Genomic DNA, 20592 nt, shown 5'->3' with positions numbered 1-20592 from the left:
ACAGGCTCATATGAGATGGGTGTATAAAAATGTTTCTAAGCCTGTAAAGTACTCATGTAGGAGCATAAAGCCTTCTGTTAGTCAGCAAATCCACAGCAACCCCTGCTGGGTATTAGGACTATGTGAATACTTGGCTTTTAGAAATGAGTGCATCCAGTTCTGCTCTGGTGAGCTCGTGGTTTGGTGAGAGAGATGGACTTACATACAGATAGTTAGAGCAGGATGAGGGGAGAGCAGTGAAAGAGAGAATCAGGAAATATTATGCAAGCATATACGTGGGACTTCAAGCCAGGCCAGAGTGTCAGGAGGAACTTCTGAGAAGAGGAGCACCTAAGCTGAGACCAGAAAAATGAATAGGAGTGATTCAGGAACGAGAAGGTAAGAAGGCATTTCTGGCTGCTGGAGCAGATGTGGAATGGCAGTGCCTGATCAGGAAGACTGAAGAGGTTTTGTATGTTTGCAAGGGAAGCATGTGGGGGACAATTGAAACTAGAGAGATTGGCACCAACTGGATTATCAAGGACCAGGAGTGAATTGGACTTAGTGCTGCAGGCAAAAGAGAGCCTTGGAAGGGTTTTATATAGAGAACCTCAGTGGCAGCTGTGAGGAGAGTGGATTATAAGAGAAGAAGAAGATGGAGGCCAGGAAACCTGGGAGATTATTTCAGGTTTTTAGGGGAGGGGAGATGAGGCCTGAGCCAGGATTGTGACAAGAAGGGTGCAGAAGAGAGAGAGAGAGAGAGAGAGGAAGGGAGAGAGATATTTAGGAGGAGTAGAAACCACAGGACTTGGTAGCTGACAGACTGATAGGGATGTAGGGAGAGGGAGGAATCAAGGGGCATTTCATTGAGACAGGGCACATTAGAGAAAAGCCAAGTCAGAGGGAAATAGGATAAGTTCAGTTTTGTTGCATTAAGTTTGAAGATTGTTTTCAAAGAAGCATATGATGAGGTCCCTGACCTTTAGGAGACAGGGTGGTCTGTCAGGAGCTTGGGCTGGAAATACAAAGGCCAATAAGTATATGAAAAGGTGTTCAACCTCACTAATAATTACAGTGGATCAAGATACTGTTTTCTGCCTGTCAAATATTGGCAGAAGTGAAGAGGGCTGATGACAGCCAGCATTGGTAGGGAAATGGATACTCTTGCATTGAACTGTGGAAGTATAGTCACTGGTGTAACATCTTGGAGGTAATTTGGTAATGTTTCTTAAAATTTAAAGTAGTCATTGCCTTTAATCTGGTTTTACTTCCAGGAAATTATTCTATAGAAACACACTCGTACAAGGCTGCATCCGGAAATATTCACAAAGCAGCCTTTATTAGGTTCTACTGAACATTCTGACTTACAAGACTACCATGGGCCATATTTAACATCAGGTTCACTTAGAAGGCTCTAAGTAATTCCACACAGAATGCCAGTACAACAGCATCAGGAGTTTCTCTTCAATGGAGTTCCCAAAGCCATCCGTGAGGCATTCTTTGTGCCCCTCCATCCAGCCCCCCGTGTCAGCTCAGGTGCAAGACAGTGAGACTGTCATTGGGTGGATGCAAAAGCCACCCTGGCTTAGAAATCTCATTCCTCACGGAGCCAATATACGTTGTAACACTTATAGGCATAGCTCCTAGAGTTTCTGCAAAGGATATATCCAATTATAGGAATCACTACACACAGAGAAGCCCAAAATTATGGTGCCCCCTTCAGGTGTTTATCATTCACTTGCAGTTTCTCCTAGCCCAGACGTAATTTACCAACCTAGGGTGATTTTTACCACAAGTGATCCTGCCTGGAAATGGAGTTACTATACCATTGGTTTCAGGTTACCAGAGGAACAAGGCTAGAAAAAGTTCAGTACTCATTCAAAGAGAGAAACTTCTATTCATATAGTTTCTTACCTTTTATTCGTATAGCCTAAAGGCTACCAATAGGGAGATGGATTAGTAAACTAGGATATATCTATACTGTAGAACATCAGAAGACATTAGGCATATCTATATGTTTTCACATGGAATAATCTTTAAGTTATATTGTTAAGGGAAAAAGCAAGTCAGTACAGTGTATACAGTATGACTGTTTTTGTTAAAAGAGGTATGTGTGTATTTTGATATATACATGAGAAAAAGTTGAGTGCTATATATGGAACTTTTAATACTTGTCTCTGGATGTTGAGATTAAACAGAACTTTTTATTTTTCTGTGATGTTTGACTATTTTTCTTAGTTGTGTTTTAATTTTTGTAATCAGGATTAATTAAGATAATTTTTAAAATGGGCTTGCTGTTGAGCAGACTTAGATTCAATTCTTGGCTCTTTCACTTACCAGCAATTCCATTCTGGCAAATCACTTAGCTTGGCTGAGCCTTAGTCAGCCATAGAATGGAAGTAGTAATCCCTGTTTTTCTGGGTTGTTAGGGATTTAGAGGCCATGTATGTAAAGTACGTTATACAGTGCCTGGCCTAACCCAGTAGGGACACAGTAAATGGTAATTATTAATATCTTTCTCTTAAGTCCTTTACAAGCTGCAGACTCTCTCTTTCTCTTCCCCATGTAGAGGCATTTCACACGTTTCCAGCCCTAAAGGAACTGGATCTCGCATTTAATGGCATCAAAACTATCTACGTGAAATATGGAGACTTTAAGTTATTGGAAGTAAGTTGGAGGTAGGAAGTTTTTGGTGCCCACCAAGTTCCCCTGTAAGGAATGAGCATAGAGCTTTACTGATTATAACTGTTGGGAAGGGGCTTGCTGGGCCTGTACAGCCAGGCCCTTGCTTCATTGCTGGCCTCCAGGGAGGGTGGGGTTGGGGGTTGTAAAGGTAGTGATAGTGATGGAGATGGTGGTAATGGTAGAAGCGGCAGCAAATAGTTGACACCAAAGACTTAACTGTGGTGCTTGGTCCTGGAAAATAAATGCCAAAAGTCATGTCCAAGGGAGTTCCCTGTGCAGAAAAGTGAGTTTTAAAACAGAGTATTGAAGGAGGGAGAGTTTTGAAGGGAGATCTGAATCTAGTGGGGGTTGAGGAGCCTTGGAGCTTAAGAGCTAGGTGCAGCAGATTGGATCAGCTGAACTAGAGACATTATAGACTGATTCCAGAGACTCATCCTGGTCTAAGTGAGCTGAATCAGTCTTGGTGGCTGGGATAGAGCAGGCTATAGGCCTAGTCCATAACCTCGGAGATGAGTAGGAATAGGGATCGTATGGGATCAGCAGCAGAGTCTTGAACATTTGTACATTCACAGCTGTTCTTCAAACCCCAAATTAGAAAATACAGAAAATTTTGTTTGTGTTCTTGGTTTTCTCCTAAATTTTCCCATAATCATGCATTTTCTGCACATGTCCTCATAGTTCAAGTTGATTACTTATTCAGCTTTCATGAAGATTTGTGGGCCACTTTTTACAAAGGAACAAAGCTTTTGTCACTACCTGAGAGTCATGGCACATGTGGAGAGTAAAGGACAACAGAGGTGGAGCCATGTGTGGGGCTGGGCGTCTGACCACGCTCACTCACTGAGTAATAGACTCTTCTCCACATTCTGGAGTAGAAGTGTTTCAGAGTCAAATCTCAGTAAAATGTCTGCGTGTCATGAACCTTGAGGTCGACCCCAAAGAGCTGTTAACTTAAATGATTTCATCTGCAAGCATCAAGGGTCAGCCATTCTTCACAAAAGCCTCACTTAACCTGGTCTTGTCAGTGAGGGGGACCTTCTACAAGAGTGAGTTTTTCAGAGTTGATGGCCTTCATATGCCAAAGCTTTAAAAGGTTTTAACCTCTTGGGATAGCCACCTTCCTAAATTGGATTATGTATCTTTGCATTTTTAAAGCATATTCTGCTGACTGTAATGGAACCTTCTCTCCATGGTCTCAAGTCATATTGAAGATAACAGTAATTTTCTATGATTTGGGACAAAAGTAGTCCTCACACTTGTCTAAGAAGCAAAGCTCTTGAAAGTTGAATAAAATAGAAAGTAAGTTTACAACAACTGATGCATTTTTTTTATGTGTTAATAAATATTTAGTAGTAGATTTTGGAATAGACAGCAGGAAACAGGTTTCAGATGGTCTAGAGATATAGGGAGCCATGTCCCTGACCTTTGAGCCTGGGAGCGTCTTAAGAACTTCCATTTATTTGTTCTTTTACTTTTTCAGAGAGTAGTCATTGAGCTCCTGTGTTGTGCATTGTACCATGCATCTTGTCTTCTTCCCCTACCATTTCAAATCCCTGTTTGAAGTACCAATGGGCTGAAGGGAGGAGACATGACTATAGGCTCTGACCCCACAACTGACTAGCTTGGATCTAGTGATTGATCATGAGTGACTTTTTTGGAGGCCTTACTTTACTTTATAGTGTGATCGCATCTGATGAAGATGATTTATCCAGCAGACCTACCCTTACGAAAGTGTATTTACATAAGAGAGCAGACCAAAGTTAAGATGCAGAATATAAATGAAAACAGGAAATCTCTTGCCCAGTCATCTGTTTTCATCTGTCTGTGATTTGCAGGGGCTCCCTAAGAAGAAGGATAAACCTGTCAAATATCCTGAATTTGCAGCTCACAGTAATGAATATTTTGATGTGTAATAAAACTTGATGTGACTCAGCAGATGTAGTAGCCAGGTTAGGAATCTTCTGTTCTTGTTTGCCTTTTAAAGGCTGCCCCAGGAGGAAAAGCCCAGAGTAGAATAATTCTTCAGGAGTCAATTTAGAAAAACTTAACTTTGCCATGGTTTGATTCTCGGATTACAGATCTGAAGAAGGTTCAGCTGGAGCCCTGCCCTGGCAGTCCTTTGTCTTGGTTTTGCCGGTACTTTGCCATGCCTACCTGGCCAAACAACGTACCCTCTCTGGGACAACATTTCCCCTCTGTAAATTCTGGGTCAGCTCTGAAATTCTGTGGCCTGTGATTCTAAGGCTATTCATTTCTTTAAATTGCCCTTAATTCTATAGAAAGCAAATTTGGATCCTACATTAAATAGCCAAAGCAGCTAGAATGAGGTCAGCAAACTTTTTCTGTACAGCAGGCCTAATATTTTAGGCTTTATGGTTCATATGGTCATAACTAATCATAACTAGTCAGCTCTGCTGTTGTATAATGGAAAACAGCCATAGACAATATGTAAACAATTGAGAAATGAGCATGGCTGTGTTCCAGTAAAACTTTATTTATTTATTTTAATGAATTTATTTTTTGAGACAGTCTCACTCTGTCACCCAGGCAGGAGTAAGTGGCACAATCTCAGCTTCCTGCAACCTCCACCTCCTGGGTTCAAGTGATTCTCATGCCTCAGCCTCCTGAGTAGCTGGGACTACAAGTGTGCACCACCACACCCAGCTAATTTTTGTATTTTTGGTAGAGACAGGTTTCACCGTGTTGGCCAGGCTAGTCTCGAACTCCTGGCCTCAAGTGATCTGCCCACCTCAGACTCCCAAAGAGTTGGGATTACAGGCGTGAGCCACCGCGCCCAGCCTAAAACTTCATGACACTGAAATCTGAACTTCACATAATTTGTACATGAAACACACTCTTATTCTTTTTTTAAATTTTTTTCAACCATTTAAAAATGTAAAAATTGGCTGGGCAGGGTGGCTCACACCTATAATCCCAGCACTTTGGGAGGCCAGGACGAGAGGATCGCTTGAGCCCAGAGGTTCAAGACCAGCCTGGGAACAAAATGAGACCATGTTTCTACAAAAATAAAAAAAAATAGCATGGTGGTGCGTGCCTGTGGACCCACAGGAGTCTGAGGCAGGAGGATCACTTGAGCCCAACAGCTTGAGGCTTCAGTGAGCCATGTTCACACCACTGCCCTCTAGCCATGTTCACACCACTGCCCTCTAGCCATGTTCACACCAATGGGTGACAGAATGAGACCCTGTCTCAAAAAGAAAAAAGCAAAAATTATTCGTAGCTCATGGGTTATACAAAATAGCAGTAGGCCAGCTTCTGAGCTAGAACCCTAATGAAACAGCTCAGTATGGTTGGAATAGAGACTGAGACACAGTAGAGTGTAGCGATATGTGAACCTGAAGGGGTAGCAGAAAAGAGACTGAGGAGAACCTCGGAAACTTTGCTGAGGAGTTTAAACCTTAAGGAGAATAGGGATCCATTGAAGGGTTTTAAGCTAAGTGATATAGGGTCAGAACTGCATTTTAGAAAAACCATTCTGGCTTCCGTATAAAAAATAGATTGGAGAGAACAAGTATGAGAGATATTAAGGGGGTAGATAGAATAGATTGGAGGGAACAAGTATGAGAGATATTAAGGAGGTAGATAGAATCCATAGGCTGGCTGTTCACACATGAGTATGAAGGGAGAATGTTCCCTACTTTCCCCTGTGCTTATCTCAGGCACGTTTCCAGGTCTGCCTCCTGTAGGCTTCTCTGTTTGCTCCAGCCAAGTGGGATCGCCTCATTGTCTGAACCCTCAAACCTTGGAATTTGCTGATGGTGGCATGAACTTGGCGCTTCTGTAGTACTTGGCTAGTCTTATCAAGCCATTTCTTATACCAGGGACTTCAGTCATACCCAAACTATTCATGGTTCTCAGAACAAGCAAGGCTGCCTCCTGCCTCCTGGCTTCTATACATGCCACTTGCTGCCCTGAATGTCTCTTTGCCCTTAACAATTTGGTGAATACCTACTGGTCTCTGAGGACAGCTCAGATGTTACCTACCATGTGAAGCCTGTCCTGATCTCCTGGTAGACCTGACCATTTCCTTCCTTTGTGCCCTGATTGGTCTGTCATCAGACATCTATCCCAGCAGCATTGCTACATAATGAACATATACATGTATTTAGCTGAGTAGGCTGGGAGCTCCTAAAGGGCAGGGACGGGTACAAAGTAAGCCTTATGCATAGAGTTGAGGAATGAAATGATAATGTGATGATGATGACAGCCAACATTAAGCATTTACTGTTACTCCAGGATAAAGGCTTTATCTACATAAGAACCACTTATTTCTACTTTACAGATAAGGAAACCCAGATTAAGTAATTTGCCTAATATCACATGGTTAGTCAGGACTTACACCCAGGTCTGCAGAGCTATCAATTATTACAGCAGAGTCAGACCAAACCCAGTCCTCTGAGGGTAACCTGTAGCGTTTATATGTCTGACTATGTAATACTGATGTGGCTGACCAAAGACTTGCTCCTGTACCAATTGAATAAGTTGCTGAAACTGACCCCATTCAGTAGACTTCAGTGTATGTTGAGGAGGGGGGCACAGGGAAGCACATAAGAAATAGGGGTGATGGAAGGGAGCCAACTTGTATATATAGTGTCTACAGAGGCTTAGGAGAAGGAGAACAAATATTGGACAGATGTCATTTATCCTGATTGTCTCTGCAGAGAAACACAGTTTTCTGACTGACTCCTTGGCCCCTTGACCCCAGTCAACTATGTCATGAATCCAGAAGGCCAGTTAGAAGGTGGTTGACAATAGGGTGACAATTTGGGGTTATTGTCCTCATAAGCCAGTTTATTTCTTTTTTCTTTTCTTTTTTTTTTTTTTTTTTTTGAGACAGAGTCTTGCTTTGTCGCCCAGGCTGGAGTGCAGTGGTGTGATCTCAGCTCACTGCAACCTCTGCCCCCCAGGTTCATGTGATTCTCCTGCCTCAGCCTCCTGAGTAGCTAGCACTACAGGCGCGTGCCACCACTCTGGCTAATTTTTTGTATTTTTAGTAGAGACGGGGTTTCACCGTGTTAGCCAGGATAGTCTTAATCTCCTGACCTCATGATCTGCCCACCTCTGCCTCCCAAAGTGCTGGGATTACAGGCATGAGCCACTGAAGCCAGTTTATTCAGCTCATTTTTTATGTGCACCTACTTTGTGCCAGGTCTTATGCTAACTTACAAGGATACAGTGTTACAGTGGCATGGCACTTGACCCCACAGTCTTCCAAGTACCAGTTTATGATCTAGTCCACCACTGTGTGCCAAGCACTGTGCTAGGCATATCCATATGCCAGATATCTGGCCAATTTGATAAGTACCCTGAGAGCAGTTTAGATAAAGCAGTCAAAGTTAGGGGAGGTAGAGATTCCATCTGTCTGGGGAATTGAGAAGGTTTTACAAGGAGGCAGCTTTTGAGCTGTCTTTTGGGGGCTTGGATTAGGATACATGGAAGAAGTGCATTCCCATTTAAACAAAAAGCACAAGCAAAGATCTATAGGTGGATGAGGCAAAGAGCGGGGAGGAGTCTATTTGCCCAGCACTACAGGATAAACAGATTTGTAGTGGCAACTAAGGCTAGAAAACCGGTTGGGTACTGACTCTAGTAGACCTTGAATGTTAATCTGGAGATCCAGGAGGGTTTTGTCCTGTGGGCGATGGGGCACTCTAGAAAGTTGCTCCCACATCATATATGAGCATTGTTGTCACACAGAGTGCTTACCTTCCCCATCTTTCATCTTTGCATGGCAGTTCTTGGACCTTTCCTTCAACAGCCTGACTGTGGAGGCCATCTGTGATTTGGGGATTCTGCCACACCTCCGTGTCCTGCTCCTCACAGGCAATGGCCTCACCTCCCTGCCGCCCAATTTGGCCATTGCAGAGCAGTAAGTTCTACCTCCTGGAGTCCGTTCTGTGTTTTTGTGTACAAATATCCAAGGAAATAGCCCATAGCAGCTTGGAAGTGCCATAAAGATAGGCTGTAAGTGCTCAAAGCAGGGACAATGCCACCTACTGAAGCTCCCAGAAAGGCCTCAGACACGCGCCCCCAATTTCCTGTGTGCTGTTAGGAGAGATCCAGGTGTTTGGCAAGCCACTTTCCCTGCCTCTGACTGGTCATCTGTAAACTGTCTTGCCAGACAATTCTTCATGAGCCCCCTGTGTCAGCTCAGTAAGTCTGTTCCCTGGTCTCTAGATAACCTTTGTACATTCCCACTCTGCACCTTTGCTGAGGCCATTCCTTCTGGCTGGTCCTTCCTCTTTAATAGTAATAAAAACACATATGTAGTACTTACAATGTCCAGACACTGTTCTCGGCATTATGTATGTTAACTCATTAAATCCTCATAACAGCTCTGTGAGGTAGGTCTCCTATTATTATCCACATTTTTTAGATGAGGAAATAAGTACAGACGTTTAAGTAACTTGCCCAAAGTTGCAAAGCTAGTCGGTAACAGACCCAGGATTTGAATCAAGTCTGTCGGACTCCAGAGACCGTACTCATGACCGTTATATTATATTCTCATGTAGATTCTGTACATTTTCTAAGGCCCAGCTCAGACCTTCCTCCTTTCCCTACCAGGAGCCTTCTCTGACTGCTTTAGCCCATGCCTCTTAATCCCTTCTCTAAGGGTCAGTTTAATTTAGTGTTTCCACAGTTAATTTAATACTTAGCACATTTTATTATGGCTTATGCCTAATATATATATGTGTATATATGTAATAAGTTACTTAGATTTTATATAGTGATGATTGTGGTTGGCTAGTTGCTCAAGGGGGTTGAGATAATAGTAGTGATCATTTATTAGGGGTTTCATTAGTTAGGGTTGTTTTGTTTGCAAGTAACAGAAGTCCAATTCAAAGTAGCTTAAACAAAAAAGGGAATTTGTTGGTTCATGTTTGTGAAAAATCGTGAGGTCAATCTGCTGTATGCTTTGGCTGGATATAGGTGCACAGGACGTTGTCAGGTCTCTGCGTGCATCTCTATTTCTTGAGCATGTGTGCAGCTTCTGTTAGTCTGTTACTTGTTCTGTCATACACATGAAGACATCTTTGTTTTCGTTGGTGTTGGCTTCATTCTTTTTTTTTTTTTTTTTTTGCAGTTTTGTAACTTTATTTGATATAGTTGATAATCAGTGATTAGTTCTCATCCACAATGACTATCTGTAGATTTTTGAAAGTGGTAACAGGTACATAGGTAACCAAAGTATAGAGCTTATTTGGTGAATCTTCATCCTCATTATGTTCTCTGGACAACTGCACATGGATTCGGCATGGGACATTCCTTATTCCTTTGGCCCAGACAGCCTTGTTGAACCTGGTATCAGTTGCGCACATCTAGAGTTCCCATCTCTTTCATGGCAAATTTCCGTATCTCTTTAAGTGCCCAAGGGGCACGCTACTTGAAGCCCACTCCATGGATGCACTTGTGAATGTTGATGGTGTATTCTCGGGTCACCACCTCATTGATGGCAGAATGGCCCTTTTTCTTCTTGCCACCATTCACAGGAGCCATCTGCCGGGTCCCGGCTTCATTCTTAGGTAGGCTTTCTCCATGAGCCAGTCAGGCTGTAGACAGAAATATAAAACCCACTTAAGGTATTACAAATAGATGGTATTAATTGGTTTATTTATTGATTTATTCGTTTATTCTTGGCAGGGAGAGGTAATTGGTATTTTGTTATGGAAAGTTTTTAAACGCATATAAAATTAGAGTCAATCATAAAATTGACTCCAGGTACCTATCACCAACAATTATCACCTGACAATTATCAAGTCATGGCCAATCTTGTTTCATCTATGCCCCCATCACACCCCCTCCTGGAATATTCTTAAGAAAAATCTCGGATATATACAGCCATAAACGTTTCATATTATTTCATCTATAAATATTCCAGTATGTAGCTCTAAAAGGTAAGCACTCTTAAAAATCATACCCAGAGAACCATTATTCCACCTAAAATATCACCAGTGATAAAGAGAGGGAATTGGTTACATGGCTGTTAGAAGGGATGGAAGAGCTAATTGGAGAAGAGGGGTACGGGAAGAACAAAAAGTAAGAAGCATTGATAACCAGAGATCAGAAGCTGCAACACTGCTAAACTGAAGTCAACAAGGCTATATCCACTGCTGGGCTTTCAGGGAGGGTGTCACTGTAGTTGTAGACCTGCTGAAGATGTGATGCCTCAACCAAGGCTGGAATCTCTGCCAATGCAGTTACCATGGTTAGTACTGCCATTGCTGTTGCACTGTCACTGCTGCTGCCGACAGAAATGCTATCAGAAGCCAAACAAGAGAGTTGCTTCTCCCTGGCTCTGGCCTTCCAGTCTCTCATGAATCCCTTCTATTGGCAGTATCCAACTAGTTGGAAAGGCAGTCTGGGAAGTGTAGTTAAGGAGATGGCTCCAGCCCCTTACAATACATAGAAGAACACAGAAGGAAGGGGTGAAGGCTGAGAGCAAATAGGCAGATAACTGGCACCATTCAACCCTTGGAACCCCAATATCTACCCTCCTGCTTCCCTCCATATTTAATTTCCATACAACAATAGCAACTGCAACATGCTTTTACCTAACATGAAGGAACTCTTCCTCTTATACTGAAGACACTTTCACCATCTCCTCAAGAAGGATGAGACACAGTGCCATCAGTTACTGTAGCCATTGCTGGATGATATTATTTTCTAAAGAAATTTATGGATATTTTATATCCTAAAAACTAAGTTGTAAAGTCAGTCACCACTAGCAGCTTAAGTGTGCATGCGACTGCACGCACACACACACTAAGGAAGGAAGAAAATGCACATGAAAATATACATAGTTGCTACAGTGATCTTTTCTTAACTGGTCAGGAGGCCATAGTGGATATTTGTACATCCTTTTTTCCATCACCTATTTAATGTTCGTTTGTCCTCTTCCAGCACCTTGGCTGGTTGGGGTTCTTTAACTGATGTGGTCTTCTGAAACTTCGCTTCTGAAGGGACTGAGTCCTTTAAGGTCCTGCTTTTACTGGGTTGCTGTAGTCTTCATTAAAAGACTAAAAGACATGGAACTTCTTAGAGGAGCAACAGATAATACTCTAGTCCCAAAGATACTTTTTTTTTTTTTTTAACCTCAAGGTATAACAGCAATTATATTTATTTTTATAAACAGTATCAGTCACCTAGCCAGTAGAATGAACCCCTCTTTGTCTGACTGTTGGTTCAGTGAAATGAGAAATGCAAGTGGCTGGTAGCAGTCTCGATTTCCAGTTCAGTGGAGCCATGATTGTGTCTCCTGGTACAAGTACCTCCTTAAGAACTAAGACCTGTAAATCAGAAGTGCCAAAAATTGTAGAATGAGAAGCAAAAATTCTGCAAGTGGACTATTAGATATAATTGTAAGAGGAGCTACTTTCATTTCTATTAATTCCTAGGCCCTTAGGTTGTGGTTATGAGAAAAACAGTATCAGTTTTGGTTTATGTGATATCCTATGCTGTTAAGTTAGGGTCCCAACTTCCCTAACTATATCTAATTGGTATAGTAGATAAATCATCAAAGACTATTTCACTAGAGGATTCTGGGAAGATGATGGAGTAGGAAGCACCAAGAATCTGTCTCCTCATCTAGACAACAATTTCATTGGCAGAATCAGTCTGATGTAACAATTTTGAAACTGTGGACACAAATAATCTTCACACTCTATTAAAAGTTTACGGCTTCCAGGGGAAGATTTAGATGACAAACTGCAGCTAATTTCAGTCAATTACAGCTTTAACCCGGTAGCAGCTACCCATCCCCTAACTCCCAATCTCGTGGTTCAAATTTTAAACCTGAAAACTAGAATAAGAAATATATTCATTGGGTAACTCACATGCAGCTTGCAGGAGCCAGGGTGGGCAAAAAGATCCCTGTCCTCCAAATTTTAGAGATCTGTGCTGTGATCACTGATTGCTACTTCTGATCATTGAGGTGCACACAGAGGCACACACAGAGGCACACAACCATTGTTGCACACACACCCATCCACAACTGTTGTAAGCCCTTTCTGCTCCAGCTGAAAAGACTTCCAGGGAATTTAAAGGATTTCTTTTCTTTTTTTTTTTTTTTTTTTAAATTTGTATAATTTTTATTTCTAGTTGATTAAATATACAAATATTAAAATGAGGTAAAGTTGAGTGACATATTAATACACATTTTTTCTTTGTTAAACATTTATTGTTGAATTGCATGACCAGCAATCAATGGTATTTATGAACCAAAGGATGAAGTTAGAGCTGTTGGAGTAGAAACAAAGAGGAAATACAAAAGATATGTAAGAAATACATAAAAGAAAGAAGTCTAGCTAGAGGTCTAGTAAAAAGAATGCAAACTTTTTAAGCTTTATATAGTAACTTTATATTTTTTCTCAGATATTGCATGTATAACATAAATGTATGACAAATAATTTAGCTACTATTCTTACCCTTGATGTTCTCACACCCAGTCATGACAGGATTTCTTTTCTTAATCCCCATTCCTTTCCCCATCTTTTGGGAGCCAGACATTAAAGTCTAGGACATTCAAAAGCAGCTGCATATACTGAGGAAATTAGAATGTCACCACATATACCCAGAGAAATGCACAGGCTTAGAAAAGACCTGAGAAGAACTTACATTTACATATCAGCCTGATCCTTGACACAGAGACAGCCTACAATAATCAAACACAAAACAAAAAAAATCCCAGCAAACCCTGGTAAAGGGGAGAATCTGATTTCTAGAGTTACCATATTAATAGATTCAAATATTCAGCTTTCAACAAAAAAAAAATCACAAGGCATACAAAGAAACAAAAATATGGCCCATCCAAAGGAAAAAATTAAGCAACAGAAACTATCCCTGAGAAAGGGAGTACTTACTAGATAAAGACTTTAAAACATCTGTCTTAAAGGTTTTCAAAGAACTAATGAAAGATATGAATAAAGTTAAGAAAATGATATATTAACAAAATGGAAATATCAACAAAGAGATAGACAACCTAAAAAGAAACCAAAAAGAAATTTTAAACCTGAAAATTAGAATAAGAAATGAAAAATTCACTGGAGAGTTTCAAAGGCAGATTCGAGCAGTCAGAAGAGAGAATCAGCAAACTTGAAGATAGAACAATTAAATGTATCAAGCCAGAGAAACAAAAGGAAAAAAAAAGATTGACTTGAACAAAGCCTAAGGGACCTGTGGGATTGGGATACCATCAAGCAAACCAACCTATGTATTACGAAAGTCTCAGAAGGAGAAGAGAGAAAGCACGGAGAGATTATTCGAAGTAATAATAGCCTAAAACTTCCCAAGTTTGATGAATGACATGAATATAAACATACATGAGGCTCAGTGAACTCCAAGATAGGATAAACTCAAAGAGACCTCCACTGAGTCATATTATAATCAGACTGTTAAAAGACAGAGAGGATCTTGAAAGCAGTGAGAGAGAAGCAACTCATCACATACAAGGAATCTTCAATAAGATTATCAGTAGACTTCTTGTCAGAAACTTTTAAGGCCAGAAGGCAGTGGGCTGATATATTAAATATTTAAAGTGCTAAAAGAAAAGAAACCTGTCAATCAGGAATCCTACATCCAGCAGAAGTGTTCTTCTAAAGTGTGGAAGAAATTAAGACATTCCCAGATAAACAAAAGGTAAAAAAAATTCATTACCACCAGTCCCACCCTGCGTAAATACTAGAGGGAGTTTTGCAGGTTGAAATGAAAGGATGCTAGACAGTAACTCAAAGCTGTAAGAAGGAATAAAGCTCTCATTAAAGGTAAATACATGGGCAATTACCAAAGCTAGTATTATTGTATCAACAGTTTCTAATTCCACTTGTAGAACTTTGTGGGCAGGGAAGGCAAATCTATATCCAAAAATACATTTATAATCTAGTAAAGAAAACTTGCTGCTGCTTTTTAAAGTCAAGTTGATACTAGATGGCTGTATAATCCCTCTAGAAATGGTGCCGTATTAGGGGCTCAGCAGTGGCCTCTGCCATTGGCAGGTTGAGTACTCAGCAAGGGTCATAACCAGATTTGCTCTGGTGAAAGGAAAGGTGTAGCCTTCATCCCTGCCACCAAGGGAAAGAGGGCAACTGACATTCATGGAATGGGTTACCTTATCTTCCTGACCATTGAGAGTCTCTGCCGCAGGGGATAGTCTTGGGGAAACAGTCATATGAGACACAAATAATCTTCACACTCTATCCATTCTGAGAGGTTAAGTCACATAATTTTTCTCTATACTTTCAGCAACTTTCCCATATTTTTTCCAAGCTTTGACTGTTCAGCTAAACCATCAGCCACTGCCCATGAATCAGTATAGATCTGTATTTCTGGCTATCTCTCTGACCAAGCAAATGGCCAATCAGATACATTGCTCTAAGTTCTGCCTACTTAGAAGATTTCTCTTCCTCTGTCTTTTTGGTCACTCCTGTGTGGGGCTATAATATTGTGATAGTCGACTTCGAGAAGGTATCAGCATATCGTGCTAAGTCATTTGTAAACCCAGCTAGAGGTTTTTCTTCCTATATTAGATGGCCACAGGACCTTAGTTAAGGGTTGATGGAGAGGTAGCAGTACAGCAGGAGTATGCACCATAGGAATCTGAGCCATATATTCCTGCAACTTTTCCAGATTTGCTGGAGCCTGCTTTCAAATATTGCTTTCACTTGGTGGGGGAGTTCTGTTGCATGTTCAGTTCATGATGAGTGGCTCAGGTTGCATGATCACATAGTATCCTGTGGTCAGGTATTTGGCCTCTACCAACATGCACTAGTAAGTGAGAAATTGTTTTTCAAAAAAAAAAAAAAGTTATCTGCAAAATAGGGCATAAGTTTGCTCAAAAATGAATCTGCTATGGGTACCTAGAAAAGGCTGTATTCATAGAATGACCATGTACTTTATCATCCAAACCAGGACATATATGAGAGGGAAAAGGGACAGTATTAATAATTATTTGGCGATAACAGGTGAAAACTCAGGCTATCATTGAAATCCAGGATGTATGGTACCCTATCTGTACAGCACACCTATTTGCCATAGTCCTTTAGAAGCCATTTGAATCTGCTGAGTCATATGCCCAATGGAAGAGCAACTTGCATTACAGTTGGGTCCTGTTGTAGAACCTTGCCTTGCTCTGGGCCTCACTCAAAACTAGCAGCCTTGTGGGATACTTAGTAAATGAGTTAGAACAGCACAAATGTTTTATATGTCACTTCTAAAATCGAAAAAGGGGATAGGCACGGTGGCTCACGCCTGTAATCCCAACACTTTGGGAGGCCGAGGCAGGTGGATCACTTGAGGTCAGGAGTTCGAGACCAGCTTGGCCAATGTGGCAAAACCCTGTCTCTACTAAAAATACAAAAATTAGTCAGATGTGGTGGCGGGTGCCTGTAATCCCAGCTACTCTGGAGACTGAAGCAGGAGAATCGCTTGAACCTGGGAGGCAGTGGTTTCAGTGAGCCAAGATCACACCACTGCACTCCAACCCCGGGTGACAGAGTGAGACTCCATCTCAAAAAATAAGTAAATAAATAAAAATAAAGTCCAAAAAGGCCAGTGGAACTTTGTGAATTTTCTTACAAGTAGTGTAAGATAAATAAGAAGCAAGGTACAGGATTATGTCTTTCACATTAGAAGTACATCACAACATGTTTCAGATACCTGGACAACAACAAAAAATTAATCCATACCATAGTACCCTGAATTTTGATGGGGGAGGGGGCTTACCTCCATCCTGTAACACACAGGTATCTTACTAAGGCATCTAGGGTGTTTGCAACTTTTCCTGCTTGCCAGGTCCAATCAGCATGATATTCTGTAGGATATCAAAATAACCAAGATCCCGGAGTTGATATGGCCCCAAGAGAGGAGGACAAAGGTGTACTGTTGTCCCTGTCAGGCGAAAGCAGACTGCTTCCGGTAGTTCTTGTTAATTGATAAAGAGAAAGAAACATTTGATAGGTCCTTAGCTGTATCCACAGTGCCAGGGGCTTGGTTGATTTGCTCCAGTAAAAAGATTCCACATCTGGAATAGCAGCTGAAAGTTGGAGTCACCTCTTGATTAAGCTTACAGTAATCTACAGTCATTCTTCAAAACCTGTTTTCTGTACAAGCTAAACAAAGGATATCTTCTTCACAATTTAAATAAACAAGAGATGTTAAACAGGGATGTCATAGGAATCGTTATCCTTTCATCTTTTTAATCTTTAGTGATGGCAGTAATCTCTGCAATTACCTCAGGGATTCAGTATTGTTTTTAGTTTACTATTGGGAAGAAAAGTTCCTGGGGTTTCAATTGGACACTTCCACTATAATGGGCTATACTTTGTTGCTCAGTAAATAAATGTGGGTGTTCTTCCAGTTGTTTAGTATGTCTGTTTCAGTTACACATTCAAGGTAGATTTATGACTCCACTGGGTCCATTGTGAAACAGACTTTGGCTAAATTTTCATGCTTCCATCTGACCTTTATGATCCCCCACTTTTGAGTGATGGTCCACCATGCCTTTCATATCCCCAGAGATTAGCACCAATTTGCAGACACTGTCTAGTAATCCTTACAAGGCCTAATTTAGCACTGTTCAGTAGAACTTACTACAGTGTTGGAAATGTTCTATATCTGTGTTGTTCATAGTGTAGCTACTAGGCATATTGAGCTCTTGAGCACTTGAAATGTAGCTAGTGTGATATAGGAACTGAATGTTCAATTTTATTTAAGTTTAATTAGTTTTAAGTTAAATGTAAATAGTCAGGAACTGAATGAGAGGCCATGGCTTTTTCTTTGGACAACTCAAATCACTTTTTGCCCACCAGATCAAGGGTTTTCTGGTGATCTACATCACTAATAATTTCAAATAATCTTAATTCAATTATAAAAATTGAAATTATTTGACGCTAGTCTTCAGTCTCTGCAAGGTCCATACTATTTCTAGTGTATACGTCCTCCGAGGGTTTGGTTTTCTAATGACCTAACTTAGAGCATGAGTAGTCAGGCTTCTATTCTGTGGCATGCCTTGGATTCCAATTTTCGGCCCCTGGCCCAGCAGGGTTGTCAGAATCTCTGCTCAACTTCTCAGCCTCTCAGCCACTTCTGGAGTCAGCAGACAGTCCTAGGGGAAAAGTGCTGCATGAACCCCTTTGGATTTCCTTCTTTTTTCAAATCTTAGCGCCATAATTCTTCACAACTTGTTAGTTCCCAGGTATCTTAAGGCAGATTATTTTTAAATGTATATTTTGTCTGGGTTTTCTAGTTTTTTACTCAGGGAAGAGTTGGTCCCACATTATTTAGTTTGCAACACTATAAACCTTTCTATTTATTTTGGTACCTAGAGTCACTCAGTATGGAATCAGCTTAAGCTAAATTCCTGACTGGGTGTTTTCTGAACCACTCTGATGATACAGATTTGGGCTACAGTTTTGCAAGAGGACCAGTCTGCCCTTCCCCTTCTCCTTCTCTGTTCACTCCAAGACAGTTTTCTCCTGGCTATGGGATAAGGAGAATGGGTTTAGTTTTGGTTAATTTTACCCTGAGGGTGTATCCCTTTAGGATCCGAAATTCATATAAAGGGTCTCTGATTAAACTCCCCACCTTCAGGATACCCTGGGCTTTGATTCTCTAGCCCCATGATACTGTCAAACCATAGTTCAGTTTCAACAGGATTAGTAAATGCCCTCAAGGCTTGAGTGGCTTCCTATGTTAAGTTTCTCCCTCTGGGTTTTTAGATTTGGCATACTGCTTCCTTACTCTCTTCACATCTCTTATACATATTAAAATGATGGATCCACCACCACGGGGAATTGTGATGTGTGTTCCTGTAGTGCCAGCTACTTGGGAGGCCAAGGTGGGAAGATCGTTTTAGGCCAGGAGTTCAAGTCCCGCCTAGGCAACCATAGCAAGACCCCATCTCTACAAAAGAAAATAAATAAAATGATGGATCTTTTTTCTTTTTATATTTTATTCATCATTCTAGTTGTTTTCAGTGGAAAGCCTAGTTACATAAAATAAGGCAAGTCTCCCCCACCCTGCACTTCCATGTTCTTATATATGAGGGGGAGAATAAATGTATTCCTACCTGCATCAGAGTAGCAATTGAAATCAGCACGCTTTGAAAGCTGTGGGTTGGCCAGGCATGGTCACTCACACTTGTAATCCCAGCACTTTGGGAGGCTGAGGCAGGAGGATTGTTTGAGCCCAGGAGTTCGAGGCCAGCCTGGGCAACGTAGTGAGACCTTATCTCTACAAAAATAAAAATAAAGCTGTGGGGCTCCAGACCAATACCATTGCCATTATTTTCTTCTCACTCATCTATCTAGATTCAATATGCTCTGTGGGTTCCTTTTCTGCCAGCCTCTTAAACGTTGGTGCTCCCCAGTCATCCACCCTTAACCTACAAGTTTTCTTAATCTATATACTCTTTATTGGTGGCCTCCTCTCTTCGCAAGTCTTCTGAACTATAAGCCTGTTTAGCTTACTTATCAAACTCCTTACACACATCCCCATGCCAATAAGCCCTCCCTCTCGCTCTCTCCTCCTTTCTTTCCTTTCCTGGCCTCATTGACTGGCACTTCTTCCCATCTACTATGTAGTTGTCCAGGCTAGAACCTGAGCATTAGCCCAAATTTTGGCCTCCCTCATTCCACACGTACATTCAATCACCAGGTGCTGTGAATTGTACTTTCTAAATTCTTCTCAAACCTGCTCATTGCTGTTATCCTCCTGTTTGGTCCCAGTCTGCAGTTTCCTGCCTCCCAACCCATCCTCCTATCTGTCAGCCAGAGTGATCTTTCTGAAATGCACATGTGATTCTATCACTGCCCTGCTTAAAGTCCTTTAGCAGGTTCTCACTGTCCTAAAGATAAACTCCATTAACATCGCTCAAGGCTTTTCATGGCCTGACTCTGCCTGCTTCTCCATCCTCCTTTCTCTTCACTTTTTCCATTCATCATCTACTTCATCTATTCTGAACTATTTTTGTCTCCATTTCTTGCTATTTTCTTTGTCTGGGTGAGTTAGGGGAATCATATTTGACCCATTCTATCTGTAGACTACTCTATTACTTGTTTTGAGCTGGAATCTGCTACTTTGGCTCTTTCATTAGGCCTACTCTCTTTCTGCTTCAGACCATACAAGTCGGCGTTCTCAGGCATGACCAGCACAGAGCAGAGGATGAATTGTTACCTCCTTTCTTTTAGTCACTATATTCCAAATAACGCCACCTGAAAGAACACTAGCTTTTTAGTAGCCACATCATAATCCCCTTTTACACACACACAGTTTGTTAAGCCATGTCTCCCTTATTCTGTGTGTTTGCACAGTTGGTGTTCTGTATCTTAACACAGAAGCTGATCTGACATTTGTCCTAGTGTAAGTACTTGCTAAGTTTCATCTTGTTTGTTGCAGCCCTTGGTTCAGTCTTTTGAGCAATATTTTTAGCCTAATCCAAAGTCTTACAGTGTAAAGTAAAAGAAATCCACCTTTACCATATAGATAGAGGATCTAGGCCCAGAGATGCTCAACACCAGCTGGAAGTCACACAGCAAGCAAAGCAGCAGCAGCACCGGAGCCAGAGCTCAGGGATCCTGGCCACCCTTCCTATGCATCTTCTAATATGGTACACAAATTCCCATTGCTGAATCCAACCACTGCACATACCCTTAGCTTCTGAAAAAGTTTCATTAAATCTCTCAGATTTTAAGTAGTATTAATTCTGTTTGGCAAGAGAAGTGATAATAAAAATAGCACCACTCTGAACAGCTGGAAACCCTGGCTTCTCCACTGCTGACAGACTTTGCCACTTTGAAGAGCTTTTCTTCCAAAACTGCCACAGGAGGGGCTCGGTGGGAAAGCCTGCTACTTTCCTCTGAAGCTAGACATCTGTCTTCTCACCCATCTGATGACTGCCCCTCTATTTTAAGATGT

At 41.3% G+C, this 20592-nt stretch overlaps 1 protein-coding gene and 1 pseudogene across 13 annotated transcripts in view; one reads left to right on the top strand and one right to left on the bottom strand.

The window, feature by feature from the left end:
* Positions 1 to 20592, top strand: part of XRRA1 (X-ray radiation resistance associated 1) — a 108417-nt gene that overhangs the window by 19474 nt on the left and 68351 nt on the right. For 12 of the 13 annotated variants that reach the window (XM_055282939.2, XM_063641343.1, XM_063641344.1 and 9 more), the window contains 2 exons: positions 2549 to 2646; positions 8421 to 8554. In XM_055282939.2, coding sequence (XP_055138914.1) covers positions 2549 to 2646; positions 8421 to 8554 — 232 coding nt within the window. The remainder of the gene's footprint in view (positions 1 to 2548; positions 2647 to 8420; positions 8555 to 20592) is intronic. The other variant, XM_055282933.2, reaches the window with a different exon arrangement.
* On the bottom strand, positions 9447 to 11573 carry LOC129484624 (large ribosomal subunit protein eL31-like; annotated as a pseudogene).

The sequence above is a fragment of the Symphalangus syndactylus genome, chromosome 6, assembly GCF_028878055.3.
Source record: "Symphalangus syndactylus isolate Jambi chromosome 6, NHGRI_mSymSyn1-v2.1_pri, whole genome shotgun sequence".
Classification (NCBI taxonomy): Eukaryota; Metazoa; Chordata; class Mammalia; order Primates; family Hylobatidae; genus Symphalangus; species Symphalangus syndactylus.
Note: the sequence above shows the minus strand (reverse complement) of the source record. Positions and strands in the feature narration are given on the sequence as shown.